General features: G+C 35.9%; 1 protein-coding gene across 1 annotated transcript in view; it reads left to right on the top strand.

The window, feature by feature from the left end:
• RNF17 (ring finger protein 17) overlaps positions 1–18,685 on the top strand; it is a 224,019-nt gene that overhangs the window by 162,457 nt on the left and 42,877 nt on the right. The window contains exons 24-28 of the mRNA XM_064275375.1: positions 520–635; positions 5,123–5,409; positions 9,872–10,035; positions 13,195–13,314; positions 14,418–14,498. Of these exons, the coding sequence (XP_064131445.1) occupies positions 520–635; positions 5,123–5,409; positions 9,872–10,035; positions 13,195–13,314; positions 14,418–14,498 (768 nt within the window). The remainder of the gene's footprint in view (positions 1–519; positions 636–5,122; positions 5,410–9,871; positions 10,036–13,194; positions 13,315–14,417; positions 14,499–18,685) is intronic.

Here is an 18,685-nt window from a genome sequence, read left to right on the forward strand (position 1 = left end):
TTTCTAATTTAAATATGTTTTATTGCATTAATGATTACAATATTCCTATATAACTAATTTTTCCATATTCTTTCTGTGTGTAGTTTCTCCAATTTTGTAATTTTTCTATATGAAGCAGAATATATATTTTGTAGTTCTTTCTTTTGCTTTTGGTAGGAAAGAAGGTACACCTTGGAAAATATATTTTGCATCCTAAAATTTGCAAAGAGTTTAGGGGAATAGAGAAACTTAAAACTGGTGGGTTTAGTTTTGTTTTATTTTGGGCTGAAAAGAGAACTTTTCATTCTCTTTTCTTTTTGGGGAGGAGAGAGAGTAAGTTCCACCTTAACAGTGAGGTTTTCTTGGGGCACTTCACTAAACAACTATCAGTCCCCTTTGACTGTCTCCCATATTTTTCTATAATGTATATATATACTATACTACTATATATACTGTAATACATATATTTAATATATATATGTTTAATTTATAAGAATATTTCACTTTCTGTGTCTCATATTTACTCTTAAATCACTCCAGGAAAAGAACACAATGTGGCCATTACCTGTGAAAATTTTCTGCAGAGATGAAAAAGGAGAACGTGTTGATGTTTCCAGATATTTGATTAAAAAGGGTTTGGCTTTGAGGGAACAAAGGTATAGACTATTTTGCGGGGGGAGCGTGGGATCTGTTTATGATGGAGACTTCTTAATTACCTGCTTAAATCTCTATATATCTGTCTGCTTTCAAACCTGAATTACAATTTGTTTGCTCTTAAAGATGATTTATAAACTAATCGTCAGGAACAAGCTCAGAAACAAATTTCTTCAGGATTGCTCATTTCTTTATTCAGGCCTAGCAGCTCTTGCATACTTAAACCCCTACTGAGATACTTGCTTTTATAGTTTCCCTTTGACATTTTCACTCTAACCCAAAGGAAGAGAAAATTATACAGTTGGTACCAGATTTGAAGTGGCCCCTGGTGCCACAAATGGTTAAGTGCTCAACTACTAGCCTAAAGGTTGGCGGTTCAAACTCACTCAGAGACACCTTGGAAGACAGGCCTAGCAACCTATTTCTGAAAGGAATTGCCATGAGTCAAAATTGACTTGATGGTAGCCACCGCCAACAACAACAACCAGATCTGAGCCCTTTTACATCCTTTGCTCCGATGGAAGTGTTTAACCTTTGTGTTGGAAATTCTAATAGATATATACCAAAATCTATTTATATGAAACAAAAATGAGTAGGAAAAAAGTAATTGAACAATACTTGCATATAATGATTCTTTCAGGTACTACGTTTGAGGTTTCAGTCCCGTAGCCCAAGGGAAGAAAGATCAAGATATTGCTGAAGCTCTCTGTTGTTGTTAGGTGCCATTGAGCTGGTTCCGAATCGTAGCGACCCCCTCGCTTACCCTCTGCTTTACCAAGCACGATGTCCTTCTTCAGGGACTGTCCCTCCTGATAAAATGTCCAAACTATGTGAGACAAAGTCTCGCCATTCTTGCTTCTAAGGAGTATTCTGGATGTACTTCTTCCAAGACAGACTTTTTTGTTCTTCTGGCAGTCCATGGTATATTCAGTATTCTTTACCAACACGATAATTCAAAGGCATCAATTCTTTTTCAGTCTTCCTTATTCATTGTCCAGCTTTACATGCGTGACCAAAAAAAAAAAGAAAAAAACCCATTGCCTTCGAGTCGATTCCAACTCTTAGTGACCTTGTGGGACAGGGTAGAACTCTCCCATAGAGTTTCCAAGGAAATCCTGGTGGATTCGAACTGCCAATCTCTTAACCACTACGCCACCAGGTTTTCCCTACATGAGGTGATTGAAAAATACCATGGCTTGGGTCAGGTGCACTTTAGTCCTCAAAATGACAACTTTGCTTTTTAACAACTTGAAAGAGATCTTTTACAGCAGATTTACCCAGTGCAATATGTCATTTGATTTCTTGACTGCTGCTTCCATGGGTGTTGATTGTGGATCCAAGTAAAGTGAAATCCTTGACAACTTCACTGTTTTCTCCGTTTATCATGATGTTGCTTATTGGTCCAGTTGTGAAACTTTTTGCTTTCTTTATATTGAAGTGTAATCCATACTGAAGGCTGTAGTCTCTGATTTTCATCAGTAAGTGCTCCAAGTCCTCTTCACTTTCATCAAGCAAGGTTGTGTCATGTGCATATAAAAAAACATATAGTAGGTTGTTAATGAGTCTTCTTCCAGTGCTGATGCCACAATCTTCTTCATATAGTCCAGCTTCTGGGCTTGTTTGCTCAGTGTACAGATTGAATAAGTATGGTGAAAGGGTATAATCTTGACACACACCTTCCCTAATTTTAAACCATGCAGTGTCCCTTAATTCTGTTTGAATGACTGCCTCTTGGTCTATTTGCAGGTTCCTCATGAGCACAATTAAGTGTACTGGAATTCCAGTTCTTCACAATGTCATCCATAATTTGTTATGATCCATACAGTCAAATGCCTTTGCGTATAGTCAGTAAAACACAGGTAAATATCTGGTATTCTCTGCTTTGAGCAAAGATCCATTTGATATCAGCAGTGATATTTCTCGTTCTTTGTCCCCTTCTGAATCTGCCTGAATTTCTGGCAGTTCCCTGTCAATGTACTGCTGCAATCGCTTTTGAATTATCTTCAGCATAATTTCACTATGTGTGATATTAATGATATTGTTCAGTAATTTTCACATTCTGTTGGATCACCTTTGTTTGGAATGGACACAGATGTGGATCTCTTCTAGTCGGTTTCTGAGGCAGCTGTCTTCAAAATTTCTTGGCATAGACAGTGAGCACCTCCAGCATTGCATCTGTTTGCCGAAGCATCTCAACTGATATTCCGCCAATTACTGGAGCCTCGTTTTTAGCAAGAGCCCTCAGTGGAGCTTGGACTTCTTCCTTCAGTACTGTCAATTCTTGATTATATGCTACCTCCTGAACGTTGACCGGTCTTTTTGGTACAGTGACTGTGTATTCCTTCCATCGTCTCTTGATGCTTCCTGCCTGTTTCAGTATTTTGCACATGAAATCCTTCACTATTGCAATTCAAAGCTTGAATTTTTTTCGTCAGTTCTTTCAGCTTGAGAAATGTCGAGCGTGTTCTTCCCTTTTAGTTTTCTAATTCCAGGTCTTTGCACCTTTCATTATAATACTATGTCTTCTCAAGCTGCCCTCTGAAATCCTCTGTTCAACTCTTTTATTTCATCATTTCTTCTATTCGCTTTAGCTGCTCTGCATTCAAGAGCAAGTTTCAGTCTGTTCTGACGTCCATTTTGGTCTTTTTTTTTTTTTTCCTGTCTTTTTAATGACCTTTAGCTTTCATCATGTATGATATATTTGCTGTCACCCTACAAATTTTCTGGTCTTCTGTCATTAGTGTCCAATACATCAAATCTGTTTTTGAAATGGTGTCTAAATTCAGGTGGGACGTATTCAAGGCCAGAGATGGCGTGTTAGGATTTTGTAAGACGAACGACTGCTTCATTGCAAACACCTTTTTCAACAACATAAACTGCGACTATACACGTGGACCTCACCGGATGGAATACACAGGAATCAAATCAACTACATCTGTGGAAAGGAAAGATGGAGAAGCTCAATATCAGCAGTTAGAACAAGGCCAGGGGCCAGATACAGAACAGACTGTGAATTGCTCATATGCAAGTTCAGCTTGATGCTGAAGAAAATTACAAGTCCTGTAGCCCTAGTTTACTCTTTTATCTATCCTTCCAGCTGTAGAGAGATATTGGAATTGCAAATAGATGTTCCAAATAGCCACTTTGTACCATGCATGGCCAGATCTCCTTAGATGTCTACTGTCAAAAAAAGAAATCCTGAAAGGAAATACATTGGTCATGTTCTAGCTATGAATTATAGCAGAATTATAGCAGATTTTGTTTCTTAAAATGAAAATTACTTTAAATTATGACTTCCTTATTATTCTCTTTCCATTTCATCAGGACTAGGGTCCTGGTCCAAATAAAGATCTTTAATTATACCTTGCCTTATTTGGACCAGGACCCCAGTCCTGATGAAATGGGCGAATGAGAAATAGGCAATAAAGTGGGACATAAGGTAGTTGGCTAGGTATAATAGGTGTTGACTCAGTTGCCTGGCCACTAACATAAGCTAGGTTCTACATCTTTAATCCTGTTTGTGTTTCTCTTGGGGCCTTTAGGCCAAAGCAATTTCTTGATAAAAGAAACGTTAAACTGAAACACGCTAGAGACATTAATAGTACTTAGATTGTCTGCCACATGTTGTGATGCACTTTAGTGCTTTTACAGCACTAAAACTAATTGCTGTCTTAAGGCTAGGATGGGTGGGGGGATGTAGTTGAGGAATTATGTAGCTATTTCATTAATGTCTATATCCTTTTAAAGGAAAAATACAGAAGATTAGAAGAAACAAAAATCTATAATTCTAATATCAGAACATAACCAATGTTAATATTTCCTTCTAGGACTTCTTTTTTACAGTAGACATACTTATTTTTTAAAAGGGAATAACATGAAATTAAAAAAAATGGAGCAAATATAACATGTTACCTCTAATACCTAATATTTGAATAGCTTCTTATTGTTTTTTAAAGAACTCATTACCTTTATTTTATAAGTGTTGGTAACTTGCCACACGTATATGTTGTATCTATGGACTAAATTAGAATCAGTTTGAGGGTGTTGTATTTCTCAAAACATCTAGTTCATTGTCCAGTACTTGGCATATGCTTATTATGAGGTTTTAAGAATGAATAAAAGGTCGGCAGTTCAAATCCGCCAGGCGCTCCTTGGAAACTCTGTGGGGCAGTTCTACTGTGTCCTATAGGTTCGACTTGACGGCAGTGGGTTTTTTTGTAATGGGTAAGAATGAATAGCATGTGAATATGGGATAGTAAGTTAAAGCATTCAAGTGAAATTATATTGCTTTTTTGTATCAATGTCATTCATAATTTAAAATAATTTTCATTATAACTTACATTATGCTCATTTTCATGTAACACATTAGTATATCCTAGACTAGAACATTTTCTTTAAATTTCAAGTATATTTGAAGGATTCTTTTTATATTGTTTTCCCGAGAATTTTATGTTTGCTTTTATGTTTAGTTTTTTTTTTTATATTACAGAATTAATAAATTACATAACAGTGATTCATTCTCTGAGAAGTCTCTCAAAATCTCCCTGGAACATGAAGGTTCAGGAGTTACTAAGTGTATTAAAGTTAACTGTGACACTGACAAAAAAGCTGCTCATAGCAGTGAACACAAGTTGTATGAGTTTAAGGAGAAAATTCTAGAACCAAGAACCACTGGATGCTATAAACCACCAGCTATTCCTAACATGAAAGTATTTGAGGCAATAGTCAGCTGCATTGGTGATGATGGAACTATCTTTGTAGTACCTAAATTATCAGGTAAGATCTTTTATGTTACATAGGATTAGTCAGTAAAAGTAGTAGCTACACCAGTTCTCCAGTAAGATGGACATGGGTCAAAATAACATTAAGCAAGTATTTGACCTTTTTGAATCTCAGTTTCATAGGGTTGTTGTGAGGGTTAAATGAAATAGCATATGCAAAGTTAATGCCCAGCACATAAAAATCATTTATTGAGTTATTATTATAATGTAGCGATGTGGTATGTGTTATGTAGCACAGTGGTTAAGAGCTGTGCTGCTAACCAAAAGGTTGGCAGTTCGAATCCACCAGCAGCTCCTTGGAAACCATACGGGGCAGTACCTTTAAGTTTGATCTGAGTCAGAGTCGACTCTACGGCAGTGAATTTAATTTGGTTTTTTTCTTCTTGGTGTAAGAATTTGGAATTTCCATTTTGAGTATTATATCAGATTAAGTACCTTGAAGAAACATCCCAAAGTTAGGTAAAATGCTGAAAAATATTTGTAATATATAAATACATATATTTTTCCCCTAAATTAATATTTACTGAGATGGCTTGAAAGTAGAGACTATACTAAGCTAAAAGTAGACACCTAAACTACCTTTTAAAGAGTTATTTTAAAATATATATCATAAATATAAGATATAACATAAAAGTATTATTTAAATAATATTTAAATGAATAGCCATGTACATATTACCCAGGATTACAGAGAGCTTCAGCAGTACCTTAGAAGACCTGTGTGCCCCTACTTAGTAATGCTGCTCTTACCATCCAAGACAACTTTCCTGAATTTTTTTATCATATTTTGTTTTTCTTTATAGTTTACCACCTATGTGTGTATCCCTGAATAAATTGTTTAGTTTTTCCATCTTTCAAATTTTATATAAATAGAACCAAAATGTACATATTCTTTTTTGACTTTTCACCCAAAATGTTCAGGATTCATTTACCTTGATACATCTAACTGTATGTCATTCATTTTTAGGAATGAATGGTATTTCATTGAATGATTATATCTCAGTTTATTTACCCATTCCACTATTGATGGGCATTTATGCTATTTCTAGATTTTCACAATTACAAAAAATGATGTTAGTAACATTCTTGTACTTGTTTCTTGATAAAAAAAAAATTGATACACATAGGCAATTTTTTTTCTAGGATAGATATCCAGTGAGCAGAATTGATGCATTATTTAAGATTACGTGTGTGTGGTCACATCTTCTATATAGCACCAGATTGTTTTTCAAAGTAGTTTATAACATTATACACTCCTCACTAGCAACACACGAGAATTCCCATTGCTTCACATCCTTGCTAACTCTCGCTTGATGTTGCTAGACTTTTTGATTTTTGTCAGTCTAGTGGTCATGAAACTGTATGTCAGTGTGGCTTTAACTTGTATTACGTTGTTTACTTATCATGTTGAGTATCTTATATTTGCATCATTTGTATTCCCACTTTTATGGAATATCTTTCCATGTTGTTTGCTCATTTTCCATTAGGTTCTTGATTTCTGATTCATAGTTCTTAATATATCCTAGATGCTTATCCTTTCTTGGTTTTATGTGTAGCAAATCTAACTTGTCTTTTTGAGATTTCTGGATGAATGTTGTTAAGTGGCATTGAAATGGTTCCAACTCATAGCGGCCCTATGTACAGCAAAACAGTGAATAAAACCAAAAAAAAAAAAAAAGCAAACCTATTGCCATCCAGTTGATTCCAACTCACAGCAACCCTATAGGACAGAGTAGAATTGCCCCCATGCAGTTCCTAAGGAGTGGCTGGTAGACTTGAACTGCCAGCCTTTTTGTTACAGCAGCCTGAGCTCTTAAGCATTGTGCCAGTAGGGCTCTGAGCCATAAATAGAAAGTCTTATTCTTAATGTGATTGTATTAGTCTTCTTGTTTCTTTATTTTTTGTTTTGTCTGCTTGTTTTTGGTTTTTGTATCTTACATAAATTCTTCTTTATTATGAGATCAGGAAGACATTCCACCATATGATTTTGTAAAATGTTCATAATTTTGCTTTTTGCATTAAACCTTTTACTCCATCCTGGTATTGATTTTTGGGTGTGTATGATAAAGAGATGCAGTTTATTTATATTCATGTGTTTAATCAATTGTTAAAACCATTTACTTAATATTCCACACATTCCCCACTGATTTATCATGTCACCTGTGTCAAAAATCAAGTTTCCGTATAGGTATGAGTTGTTTTTGAGCTCTCTATTCTGTTTTATTGCTCTATTTGTCTGCACCTGCACCAGTACCACAATTTCTTTCCTAGTATAGCTTATACAATATTGTAATATGTATACAATTTATTTACTCCATAGTCTATAAAACTTGAAATCTCTTGGGGCCTATCTACCTGTCTTGGTCATCTTTAGGAATATTTTGGGTCTTTAGCTCTAAATCATATGCTTTCTTCACTATACCTGTTGTTCTTATGTGATACACTGTGTGCAAAGTGTCGCAAGATGAAAAAGATTAGAAATCAGGAAGGAAAACTTTTTGAGAAACGCCTGAAAGCCTCTGGCTTTGGAAATACAGATAGAAAAAAATAAGAAATCAGTATACATTTTTAAAGGTAAAAACTTCAAGGGAGGATAAGGAAAGAACTTGTACAAAGATCGGCCTAAATAAGAAAAAGGAGTCCAGCTTGTTTAGAAGTGATGAAATTTAGTAAGAATAAATAAAGAAGCTTGCATGTGATGATTATAATTGACAGGAAGCCATTATAAGTCATTGAGTGTTTTAGTATATCAGAACCTGCCACCTGTGATTTTTTCTCCTCATCACCATTCAGATATATTTATGAATCTATAAACCTTGGGATCCTTAATGTAAAAATCTCTGTTTTTTTTTTTTTTTTGCACGCTACCTCCAGCAATGATACATGTGATTGATAGAATCTAAAAACTCTTTTATGGAATACTTCATGTTCCTTTTTTTTTTTTTCTACTGAGTCATTAGTTCCATTTTCTGAACATCCTAAGTACTCCCCCAACATGGAAGAAAAGCAGTATGGGACTGGTCGCTAAATCAGCTCTTAGAAGGTTCAGGATTAGCAGAAATTGAGCTGCCTTCCACCACCTTGTCTCTCTTATTTTCCCCACATTGACCTAAGAATGGAGGTAGTCCAGGTTTTTAAGGCCTGGCACTTACACAATTTTGGAAGCTCTCTAAGAAGAAGAATACAAAGGCTTATATTTCTTTAGAATGAGAAAAGAAACCATAAGAAATTATTAAAGATGCAGGTCTGTTTGGAATATTTAGGTTCTTCCTGAGACCTCTTTAAACTTATGTGTAAATGCTTCCTGACTATAACCTGAGCCTGTCCAAAATATTCTATAACTCACAGAAACTCTAGCAATCACAGGACTTAAACTTTATTAGGTCTGTAGTAAATATATCTATGGATAAAGGTATGGTAGCTATGAATTTGCTGAAATTTTTCTCTCAGTTTATTTTATTTCCTAAATACTATTTATTCATTTTAAAAACAATCTGTGCAATTCACTATTCTGGGATAATCGAATGATTCTTGAGACCTCCAGCAGTAATGCTTACTGCAAAAGCTGCTTGACATGTATAAATGATCATAGCTATAATTTATTTGCCATTATATGCCAGGCAATGTGCTAGATGCCTTATATTTAATCCTTACCGCACTACTGATAATACCCAAAAAAAACCCAAACCCGTTGCCATCGAGTCGATTCCAACTCATAGCGACCCTATAGGAGAGAGTAGAACTGCCCCATAGAGTTTCCAAGGAGTCCCTGACAGATTCGAACTGCTGACCCTTTGGTTAGCGGCTGTAGCACTTAACCACTACACCACCACTGATAATACAGGTTGGTATAATTATATGCAGTTTACATAAGACTAAACAGTTATGGAGGTAAAGGAGCTACCCAAGGTCACACAACCGATGTGGTAGAACTGGTATGGGAACTGACTCCATAGCTTGCGTTCTGTGGTATCAATTATGGGGAGATATATTTACTGTATACATAATGGGCCAATTAGCAGTAGGTAGCAAAATTAGAATTAGCATTTTATATCCCTAACATTATGCTGTACCCATAACCCATAAAGAACACATAACTTATGTTCAATTTTATCTAAGTGTACTGTCAAATTGACATTATCTTAAATTGATCGTTCTTTTATATTAGGCCATCTGGTATGTTTAGAGTTTTTTATGAAATTTCCACTCTCAAAATAGTGCTTATGTTTGTAATCAGAGATCAGAGTAATTATTTATAAGTCAACAGTATATTTTTTGAAACATAAAAGCTACTGACTAGAGTTTTATTAAAGCTCTATTATATGGGGACTAATTTTTAATTCCTTATTATATAAGTTACGAACTTCTTAAAGATTAGTGATAACTTCATATTGAAAAGTAGAAAGGAATTTTTCTTGAATGCTGTATATTTTTGATAATTCCTTTTTTTTTTTCCAGAATTTCAGCTAATAAAAATGATGAGTGAAATTCAAAATAATTTTAAATGCCTTGGTCTTTTGGAGCCCTATTTCTGGAAAAAAGGAGAAGCCTGTGCAGTAAGAGGATCAGATACTATGTGGTATCGAGGCAAGGTAATAGAAGTTGTTGGTGGCACTATTAGGGTGAGTCTGATATTCTTTTGTGACTATTCTAAGGCTAAATGGTCTTTTGATTCTAAAATACAAAAATTTGATTAAAACATCTTTTTTAATTTTTTTATTGTACTTTAGATGAAGGCTTACAGAACAAACTAGTTTCTCATTAAACAGTCACCACACACACATTATTCTGTAATATTGGTTAATAACCCCATGACATGTCAGCACTCTCCCTTCTCAACCTTAGGTTCCCTATTACCAGCTTTCTTGTTCCCTCCTGCCTCCTATTCCCTGCCCTTGGGCTGGTGTGCCCCTTTAGTCTTGTTTTGTTTTATGGGCCTGTCCAGTCTTTGGCTGAAAGGTGAACCTCAGGAGTGAGTTCATTATTGAACTGAAAGTGTGTCAGGGGGCCATACTCTCAGGGTTTCTCCAATCTCTTGTCAGGCCAGCAAGCCTGGTGTTTTTGTTTGTTTGTTTGTTTGTTTTTGTTTTTTTTTTTTAGTTAGAATTTTGTTCTACATTTTTCCCCAGTCTGTCCAGGATGCTCTTGTGATCCTTGTCAGAGCAGTCAGTGGTGGTAGCCAGGCACCATCTAGTTGTACTGGACTCAGTCTGCTGGAGGCCGTGGTAGATGTGGTCCATTAGTCCTTTGGACTAATCTTACCCTTGTATCTTTAATTCTGTTCATTATTCATTGCTCCCGAAGGGATGAGACCAGTGGAGTATCCTAGATGGCTGCTCACAGGCTTTTAAGACCCCAGCTGCTACTCGTCAAAGTAGAATGTAGAATCTTTTCTTTATAAATTACACTATGCAAATAGAGCTAGATGTTCCTTGAGACCGTGACTCCCACAGTCCTCAGCCCAGCAATTTGGTCCCTCAGGGAGTTTGGATGTGTCTATGGAGCTTCCATGACCTTGCCTTGTACAAGTTGTGCTGGCTTCCCCAGTATCGTGTACTGTCTTACCCTTCACCAGAGTTACCACTTATCTCTTGTCTGTTTAGTGTTTTTGATTAAAACATCTTTTAATAAATTCATTAGTTTAGGAAAACCAGTCAGATGCATTAAACTTTTATTTGTAGTAAGAATTTTCTGTTTTGTTTTCAAATACATTTAGTAACCCTAATAGCCAAAAACTATTTGCAGATAGAGATTTGGCCACTGATACTTTAATGAATAGACCACTGATTCATAATTAGTATCCTTATTTGCATACAGAGTGTAAAATAAAACAACCTGTTTTCTATTAAGTTAAATATTGCTGTAGGAAATTTGAGGACCCCTGGTGGCACAGTAGTTAGGTGCTCGGCTGCTAACCAAAAGGTCAGTGGTTGAAACTCACCAGCCACTTCATGGGAAAAAGATGTGGCAGTCTGCTTCTGTAAAGATTACAGCCTTGGAAACCCTTTGGGGCAGTTCTCCTCTGTCCTTTAGGATTGCTATGAGTCGGAATCAACTGGATGACAACGGGTTTATGGCTATAGGAAATTTGTAAGGTCCAGCTAATTGTCTCAGGAATGGGGCTACTTTTCCAGAATTTTGAGATCGCACTCAAGTTGTGTGCAAAATCTTTATAAATGGCTATGTACTTTGAAAAAACTGTATCTAAAAAACAGATGAAAATACCTCCATTTGTAATGTATTTACTAAGTAAAGCAATAACATTGATAAAGTATCAGCCATTCAGCACTTGAAATTTGTAGTTTTAATAAGAAGGTAAGAATAATTAAAGAGTGAAGTATTTTGTTTTTACTTGGACAGGAGTTTATTTTCTATCTGATGATGAAATGTAACAATCATATAGCAGTTCAGATTTTTATGCTTTCACGTACGTGCATTGATATTTTATTCATTTAGATCATTTTATAATCATAAAAAAATTTTTTTATATAGATGTAGATTATTATTCCCATTTTACTAATAAGAAAATTGAGATTTAAGTTCAGTGACCTGCGCAAGGTCACCCAAGTAGTGGTGATGCTAGAGTTTATCATATCCAAACATCTGATTCCTAATTTTCTGATTCTGAATCTTGTGCTTTTTCTGCTGGATTTCAGCTTTAATTATTTTAATAGAAGTAAAATGGTCTCAGATTTTGAGTGAGTGCTTAAGCACTGGATACTTACAGATCCATGTGTTTATATGCAAATAGGTCAGTTTTCACATACATTTGCAATATTAAGATAACACATACCCTTTCCTTTCATACAAAGGTAAATCGAAATCCAGTTTGCATCAAGTTATCATAAATTATGAACTGTACATAAATTGAATAAATAAGATGGTAGATTTTTTAAAATCTCTCATGCTCTCTAAATATCTCAGTTTATAATAACTTATCTAAAGGTATTTTGCTATTTTAATTATCACCTTTTTTCCTATTATTTTATGTTTCAAGTATACGCAATAAATTTTTCATCCCTTATCCTGTGATATCTTTCAGAGTTTATCCTGTGATCCACATTAAGAAATAAAGCTTATATTGTGATCCAGTACACGTATTTATATAAAAGTATAGCTGAAACACTGGAAACTCTGGTGGCATAGTGGTTAAGTGCTACAGCTGCTAACCAATGGGTCGGCAGTTCGAATCCTCTAGGTGCTCCTTGAAAACTCTATGGGGCAGTTCTACTCTGTCCTATAGGGTCGCTATGAGTCGTAATCAACTCGATGGCACTGGGTTTCGTTTTTTTTTTTTTGTTAAAACTGAAACAAACATTTCATGAAATTGTAGTCACTCTACCTGTGATGTAGTCAGATATTTTTTATTCAGTTCTGTTTCATTTTTTAAATGCTAATTGCCAAACCAACCAATGATATGTTAATTTTGTTGGGACAGAACAAATAACTTATTGGTATTCCTTATTCTTTAAACAATTTAGAAATTTAATTATAAAAATTAAATAAAGCATTAAAAAAGGGTTGCTCTGAAGGAATTGGTAAATCTAATAAAACCCAGTTAAAAAAATGATTTATAGATTATATGTAAGAAAATGTTTTGACAATGAGGTTTGAGACACCATGGGATAAAGGAGTATAACATTACTTTTTTCTAGAGATTTTCAAATCCAAATTTAGTTATCTTTCCTGGATGTCCTTTTTTTTTTTTTTTTAAGTACCAGGAGCCACTTCTATAATTTATTGATAAATTTTAATTATAAATTTTATTTGGCATATTTCAGGTACAATATTTAGATCATGGATTCACTGAGAAGATTCCACAGTGTCATCTTTACCCTATCTTGCTATATCCTGATACACCCCAGTTTTGTATTCCATGTCAGCTCTATAATACCATACCTGTGAGTAAACACTAATTTGTAGAATGATTAATTTGAAAGATTTTTTCTATTAATAATTTCTTAGGAACCAGAATGTAAAATAAAGTGCCTTTCAGTTGCAACAAAAATGATGAAATAAGTTTAGTAAGAGGTACAGGACTATATAAAAAAATTTACAAAATTATACTAAAACCCAACCCAAACCCAATGCCGTCGAGTTGATTCTGACTCATAGCGACCCTATAGGACAGAGTAGAACTGCCCCATAGAGTTTCCAAGGAGCGCTGGCAGCTTCGAACTGCCGACCCTTTGGTTAGCAGCTGTAGCACTTAACCACTACACCACCACGGTTTCCAAAATTATACTAAAGGATATAAAAAGTTGGAGTAAGTGAAGAGAGATAATATGTTCATAGATAGGAAGAAGTAAAAGTAAATATTTATTCTTTCATCATATAAAATTACAGTAAATTTGAAAATGAAAATCGGATAAAGGAGTATAATTCTTTCTGCATAACAGATTGTCCCAAAATATAGTGATCTAAAGCAACAATAAACATTTATTATAAAGTTTCTATGGCTCAGAGATTGAGAGAGGCTTGCTGAGCAATTCTGGCTCAGGGTCTCTAATGATATACTGTAGTCAAGATGTCTGCCAGAACTGTAGTCATGTGAACAATTGACTGGGGATGGATACATTTCATAATGGCTTGCTCACATGGCTATTGGCCACAATTCCTTGCCACATGAACCTTTCAACACATAAAAATGTAACATTTACTGCTGCTTAATAAATACACATATTGTAGGCATTGTACAAGCACCACATTGGAGTATTGGTCTCATTTTAAAGTTTCAAATGAGATGTTTTGTATTTCTGTAGGTTTACATTTTAAAGCATAAAATGTTATGTGTGTACGATAGGGGAAAGCTTAGTCAAATTATTAGTTTCTTAAGATTCTTTTTATCATATACCATTGATATTCTCTGAAAACTGCTTGTGCATATTGTACCACTGCCTGATGTTATCTGTTTATGGCAACTTTTGTGTACCTTAATTTGATTCCTGCTCTGTCTTTATTTTTTGAAAATGTAAAAGAACCTGAGTTTATTAATCCCAAATAGGTCGGGAATGTTTGGCAACCAGATGGAATAGGACTCCTTCAGGAACTACTTTCAAAGAGAGAGGTGGACATTCACATTATGGTAATTTATATTTAAAACTTATATATAAAAAAAACTTATATAGTTGGTTTAAATTATTTGCCATGAAGTGTTATACTAACATAATTTTAGGGCTATTTTTAGTGATGATTTTGGCATACAGTCTTACATGAATGTAAATTTTACAGTAACATAAAAGAAATTAACGTTTTGGTTCTTAGGACTTTTAAATAAGCCTAATTTTGAGCAAGTTTCTGAGAACTTTCCTAAGCATTGAAGTCAGCAATTAGAAAAATTCTTTAACAACTTACTTGTTTTGATACAGGGAGCAGTATTAAAGAACTAGAGGTGTTTATAAACATGTAGTCACTTTCAGGCTGATACTGTGTACATAGCACTGTGTGAGGTGCCGGTGGTTCAAGGAGAGTTCACCGGAGTTTACCGTGATCCCTGTCCTCAAAGATCTCATCTAGTTAGTGAAACAACATGTAAGCCTAAAAGTTAACACCTCAAAGTAACATGCTGAAAGCAAAGTGACTGGTAAAAGTACTAAGTGTAGTAGAAATTTAGAGATGGTTAGAATTGAGGTAGTCCTTAAAGAAAAGATAGTAAAGTTCTTCTGGCTGGGAAATGGGATACACAAAGGCATAAACCCTTTCCCATCGCATCAGTTCCGAATCATAGCGACCTGTAAGACAGAGTAAAACTGCCCCATAGGGGTTTCCAAGCAGGTGGATTCAAACTGTGGAGCTTTTGATTAGCAGCCAAGCTCTTAAACACTGTGCCACCAGGGCTCCCATAAAGGCATAAAACCACACCAAACCCACTGCCATCGAGTTGATTCTGACTCATGGTGACCCTGTAGGACAGAGTAGAAATGCCCCATAGAGTTCTCAAGGAGCACCTGGTGGATTTGAATTGCCAACCTTTTGGTTAGCAGCCGTAGCTCTTAACCACTGTGCCACCAGGGTTTCCCACAAAGGCGTAGAGAAACAGAAAGAAATAAGCATGCACATTTTTAGGAAATACTATAACTGCCTAGAATAATAGAGGTTTTCTGGGGAGTAGTAGTGGCTAATAGGATTCTTTAGAGGTAGGAATCAGTCACTGGGACATCACTGGAAGTTTCTGAGCAGTGAGGCAATAAGATTAATCTGCAGCTGTTTGAGGTAGCTGTCTTCCAAATTTCTTCGCATGGATGAGTGAACACTTTCAGTGCTGCATCCATTTCTTGAAACATCTCAATTGGAATTGCATCAATTCCTGAAGCCTTGTTTTTTCTCCAGTGTCTTCAGTGCAGCTTGGGCTTCTTCCTTCAGTACTGTCAGTTCTTGATTATATGCTACCTCCTGAAATGGTTTAACGCAGACCAATTCTTTTTGATATAGTATATTCCTGTACTCTGTGTATTCCTTCTGATGCTTCATGCATCATTCAGTATTTTGCCTGTAAAATCCTTCAGTATTGCAACTCAAGGCTTGGATTTTTTCTTCAGTTATTTCAGCTTGAGAAATGCTGAGCACGTTTTGGTTTTCTAACTCTAGGTCTTTGCATATGTCGTTACAATACTTTACTTTGTCTTCTCAAGCCACCCTTTGAAATCTTCCGTTCAGCTCTTGTATTTCATCATTTCTTCCATTTTTTTTAACTACTCTGTGTTCAAGAGCAAGTTTCAGGGTCTCTTCCAACATCCATTGTGGTCTTTTCATTCTTTCCTGTCATTTTAGTGACTTCTTGCTTTCTTCATGTATGATGTCCTTGATGTCATTCCACAACTTGTCTGGTCTTTGGTCATTAGTGTTCAGTGTATCAAATCTATTCTTGAGATGTTCCCTAAATTCAGGTGGGATATACTGAAATCAAGATCATACTTTGGCTCTCATGGACTTCTTTTAATTTTCTTCAGCTTCAACTTGAACTTGCATATGAGCAATTGATGGTCCATTCCAGCGTTGGTCCCTGGCCTTTACTGACTGATGATATTGTCTGTTTCCATAGGTGTAGTCGATTTGATTTCTGTGTATTCTGTCTGGTGACGCCCATATGTATAGTCGCCATTTAGATTGTTGAAAAAGGTATTTGTAGTGAAGTTGTTGGTCTTGCAAAATTCTGTCATGTAATCTCTGGCATCGTTTTCTATCACCAAGGCCGTATTTTCCAACTACCAATCTTTTTTCATTGTTTCTCACTTTCACATGTCAGTGCATCTTGATTGCATGTTTGATCAATTTCAAACTGCACAAGCTGGTAGAAATCTTCAATTTCTTCATCTTTGGCCTTAGTGTTCATTGCATAAATTTGAATAGTAGTCATATTAACTGGTCTTCCTTGTAGGTGTGTGGATATTATTCTATCACTGACAGCGTTGTACTTCAGGATAGATCCTGAAATGTTCTTTTTGACAATGAGGGTGAGGCCATTCCTTTTCAATTTGTCATTCCCAGCATAGTAGACCATATGATTGTCTGATTCAAAATGGCCAATACCAGTCCATTTCAGCTCCCTAATGCCTAGAATATTGGTTTCTGTGTTCCATATCTTTGACGATTTCCAATTTTCCTACACTCGTACTTGTTACGTTCCACATTCTGAGTTTTAATGGGTAGCTGTTTCTTCTCATTTTGAGTCATGCCACATCAGCAAATGAAGTTCCCTCCATCCACGTCATTAAGGGTTACAGCTCTTCCCCACTTGTATTTTGAGTGCCTTAAGCCCTGGTGGCATAGTGGTTAAGAGCTACAGCTACTAACCAAAAGGTTGGCAGTTCGAATCCACCAGGCATTCCTTGGAAACCCTATTTAGCAGTTCTTCTCTGACCTATAGAGTCACTATACGAGTCGAAATCAACTTGACAGCAATGGGTTTGGTTTTTTTTTTTTTGGTTTCCAACCTGAGGGGCTTATCTTCTGGCAGCATATATCAGACAGTGTTCCACTGCTATTCATAAGGTTTTCACTGGCTAATTTTTTTCAGAAGGAGACTGCCATGTCCTTCTTCCTAGTCTGTGTTAGTCTGGAAGCTCAGGTGAAATCTGCCCACCATGGGTGACCCTGCTTATATTTGAATACTGGTGACATAGTTTCTAGCATCACAGCAACACACAAGCCACCACAGTATGACAAACCAAGAAATTTGGAAGACCAGTTACCTGGCCAACCAACTGGAAAAGATCCGTATTTATTCCTATTCCAAAGTAAGATGACCTAACAGAATGCATAAATTATTGAACAATATCATTAATGTCACAATCAAGGAAAATTTTGCTGAAGACCATTCAAAAGCAGTTGCAGCAGTACACCAACAGGGAACTGCCAGAAATTCAGGCCAGATTCAGAAGGGGATGTGTAATGAGGAGTATCATTGCTGATGTCAGATGAATGCTGGCTGAAAGCAGAGAATACCAGAAAGATGTTCACCTGTGTTTTATTGACTCTTCAAAGGCATTTGACTGTGTGGATTATAACAAATTATGTATAATATTGCGAAGAAGGGAATTCCAGGACATTTAATTGTGCTCATTCAGAATCTTTACATAGACCAAGAGGCATTTGTTCAAACAGAACAAGGGGATATCGCATGGTTTAAAATCAGGAAAGGTGTGTGTCAGGGTTGTATCCTTTCACCATAGTTACTCAATCTGTATACTGAACAAATAATTGGAAAAACTGGGCTATATGAAGAAGAACGGGGCATCAGGATTGGAGGAAGATTCATAAAGAACCTGTGTTATGCAGATGACACAACCTTGCTTGCAGAAAGCAGACTTGAAGACTACAGCCTTCAGTATGGATTACACCTCAACATAAAGAAAACAAAAATTCTCACAACTGGACCAATAAGCAACATCATGATAAATGGAGAAAATAGTGAAGTTGTCAGGATTTCGTTTTGTCTTGATCCACAATTAATACCCATGGAAGCAGCAGTCAAGAAACCAAATGACACATTGTGTTGGGCAAATCTGCTGCAAAAGACCTCTTTAAAGCATTAAAAAGCAAAGATGTCACTTTAAGGACTAAGAAGCACAAGGAGCACCTGACCCAAGCCATGGTGTTTTCAGTCACCTCATATGCATGCAAAAGCTGGACAATGAATACGGAAGACCGGAAAAGAATTGATGCCTTTGAATTATGGCGTTGATGAAGAATATTGACTGGACTGCCAAAAGAATGAACAGATCTGTCTTGGAAGAAGTATGGCCAAAATGCTCCTTAGAGGCAAGGATGGCA

This window comes from Loxodonta africana, chromosome 23 (genome assembly GCF_030014295.1).
Source record: "Loxodonta africana isolate mLoxAfr1 chromosome 23, mLoxAfr1.hap2, whole genome shotgun sequence".
In the NCBI taxonomy this organism is placed as follows: Eukaryota; Metazoa; Chordata; class Mammalia; order Proboscidea; family Elephantidae; genus Loxodonta; species Loxodonta africana.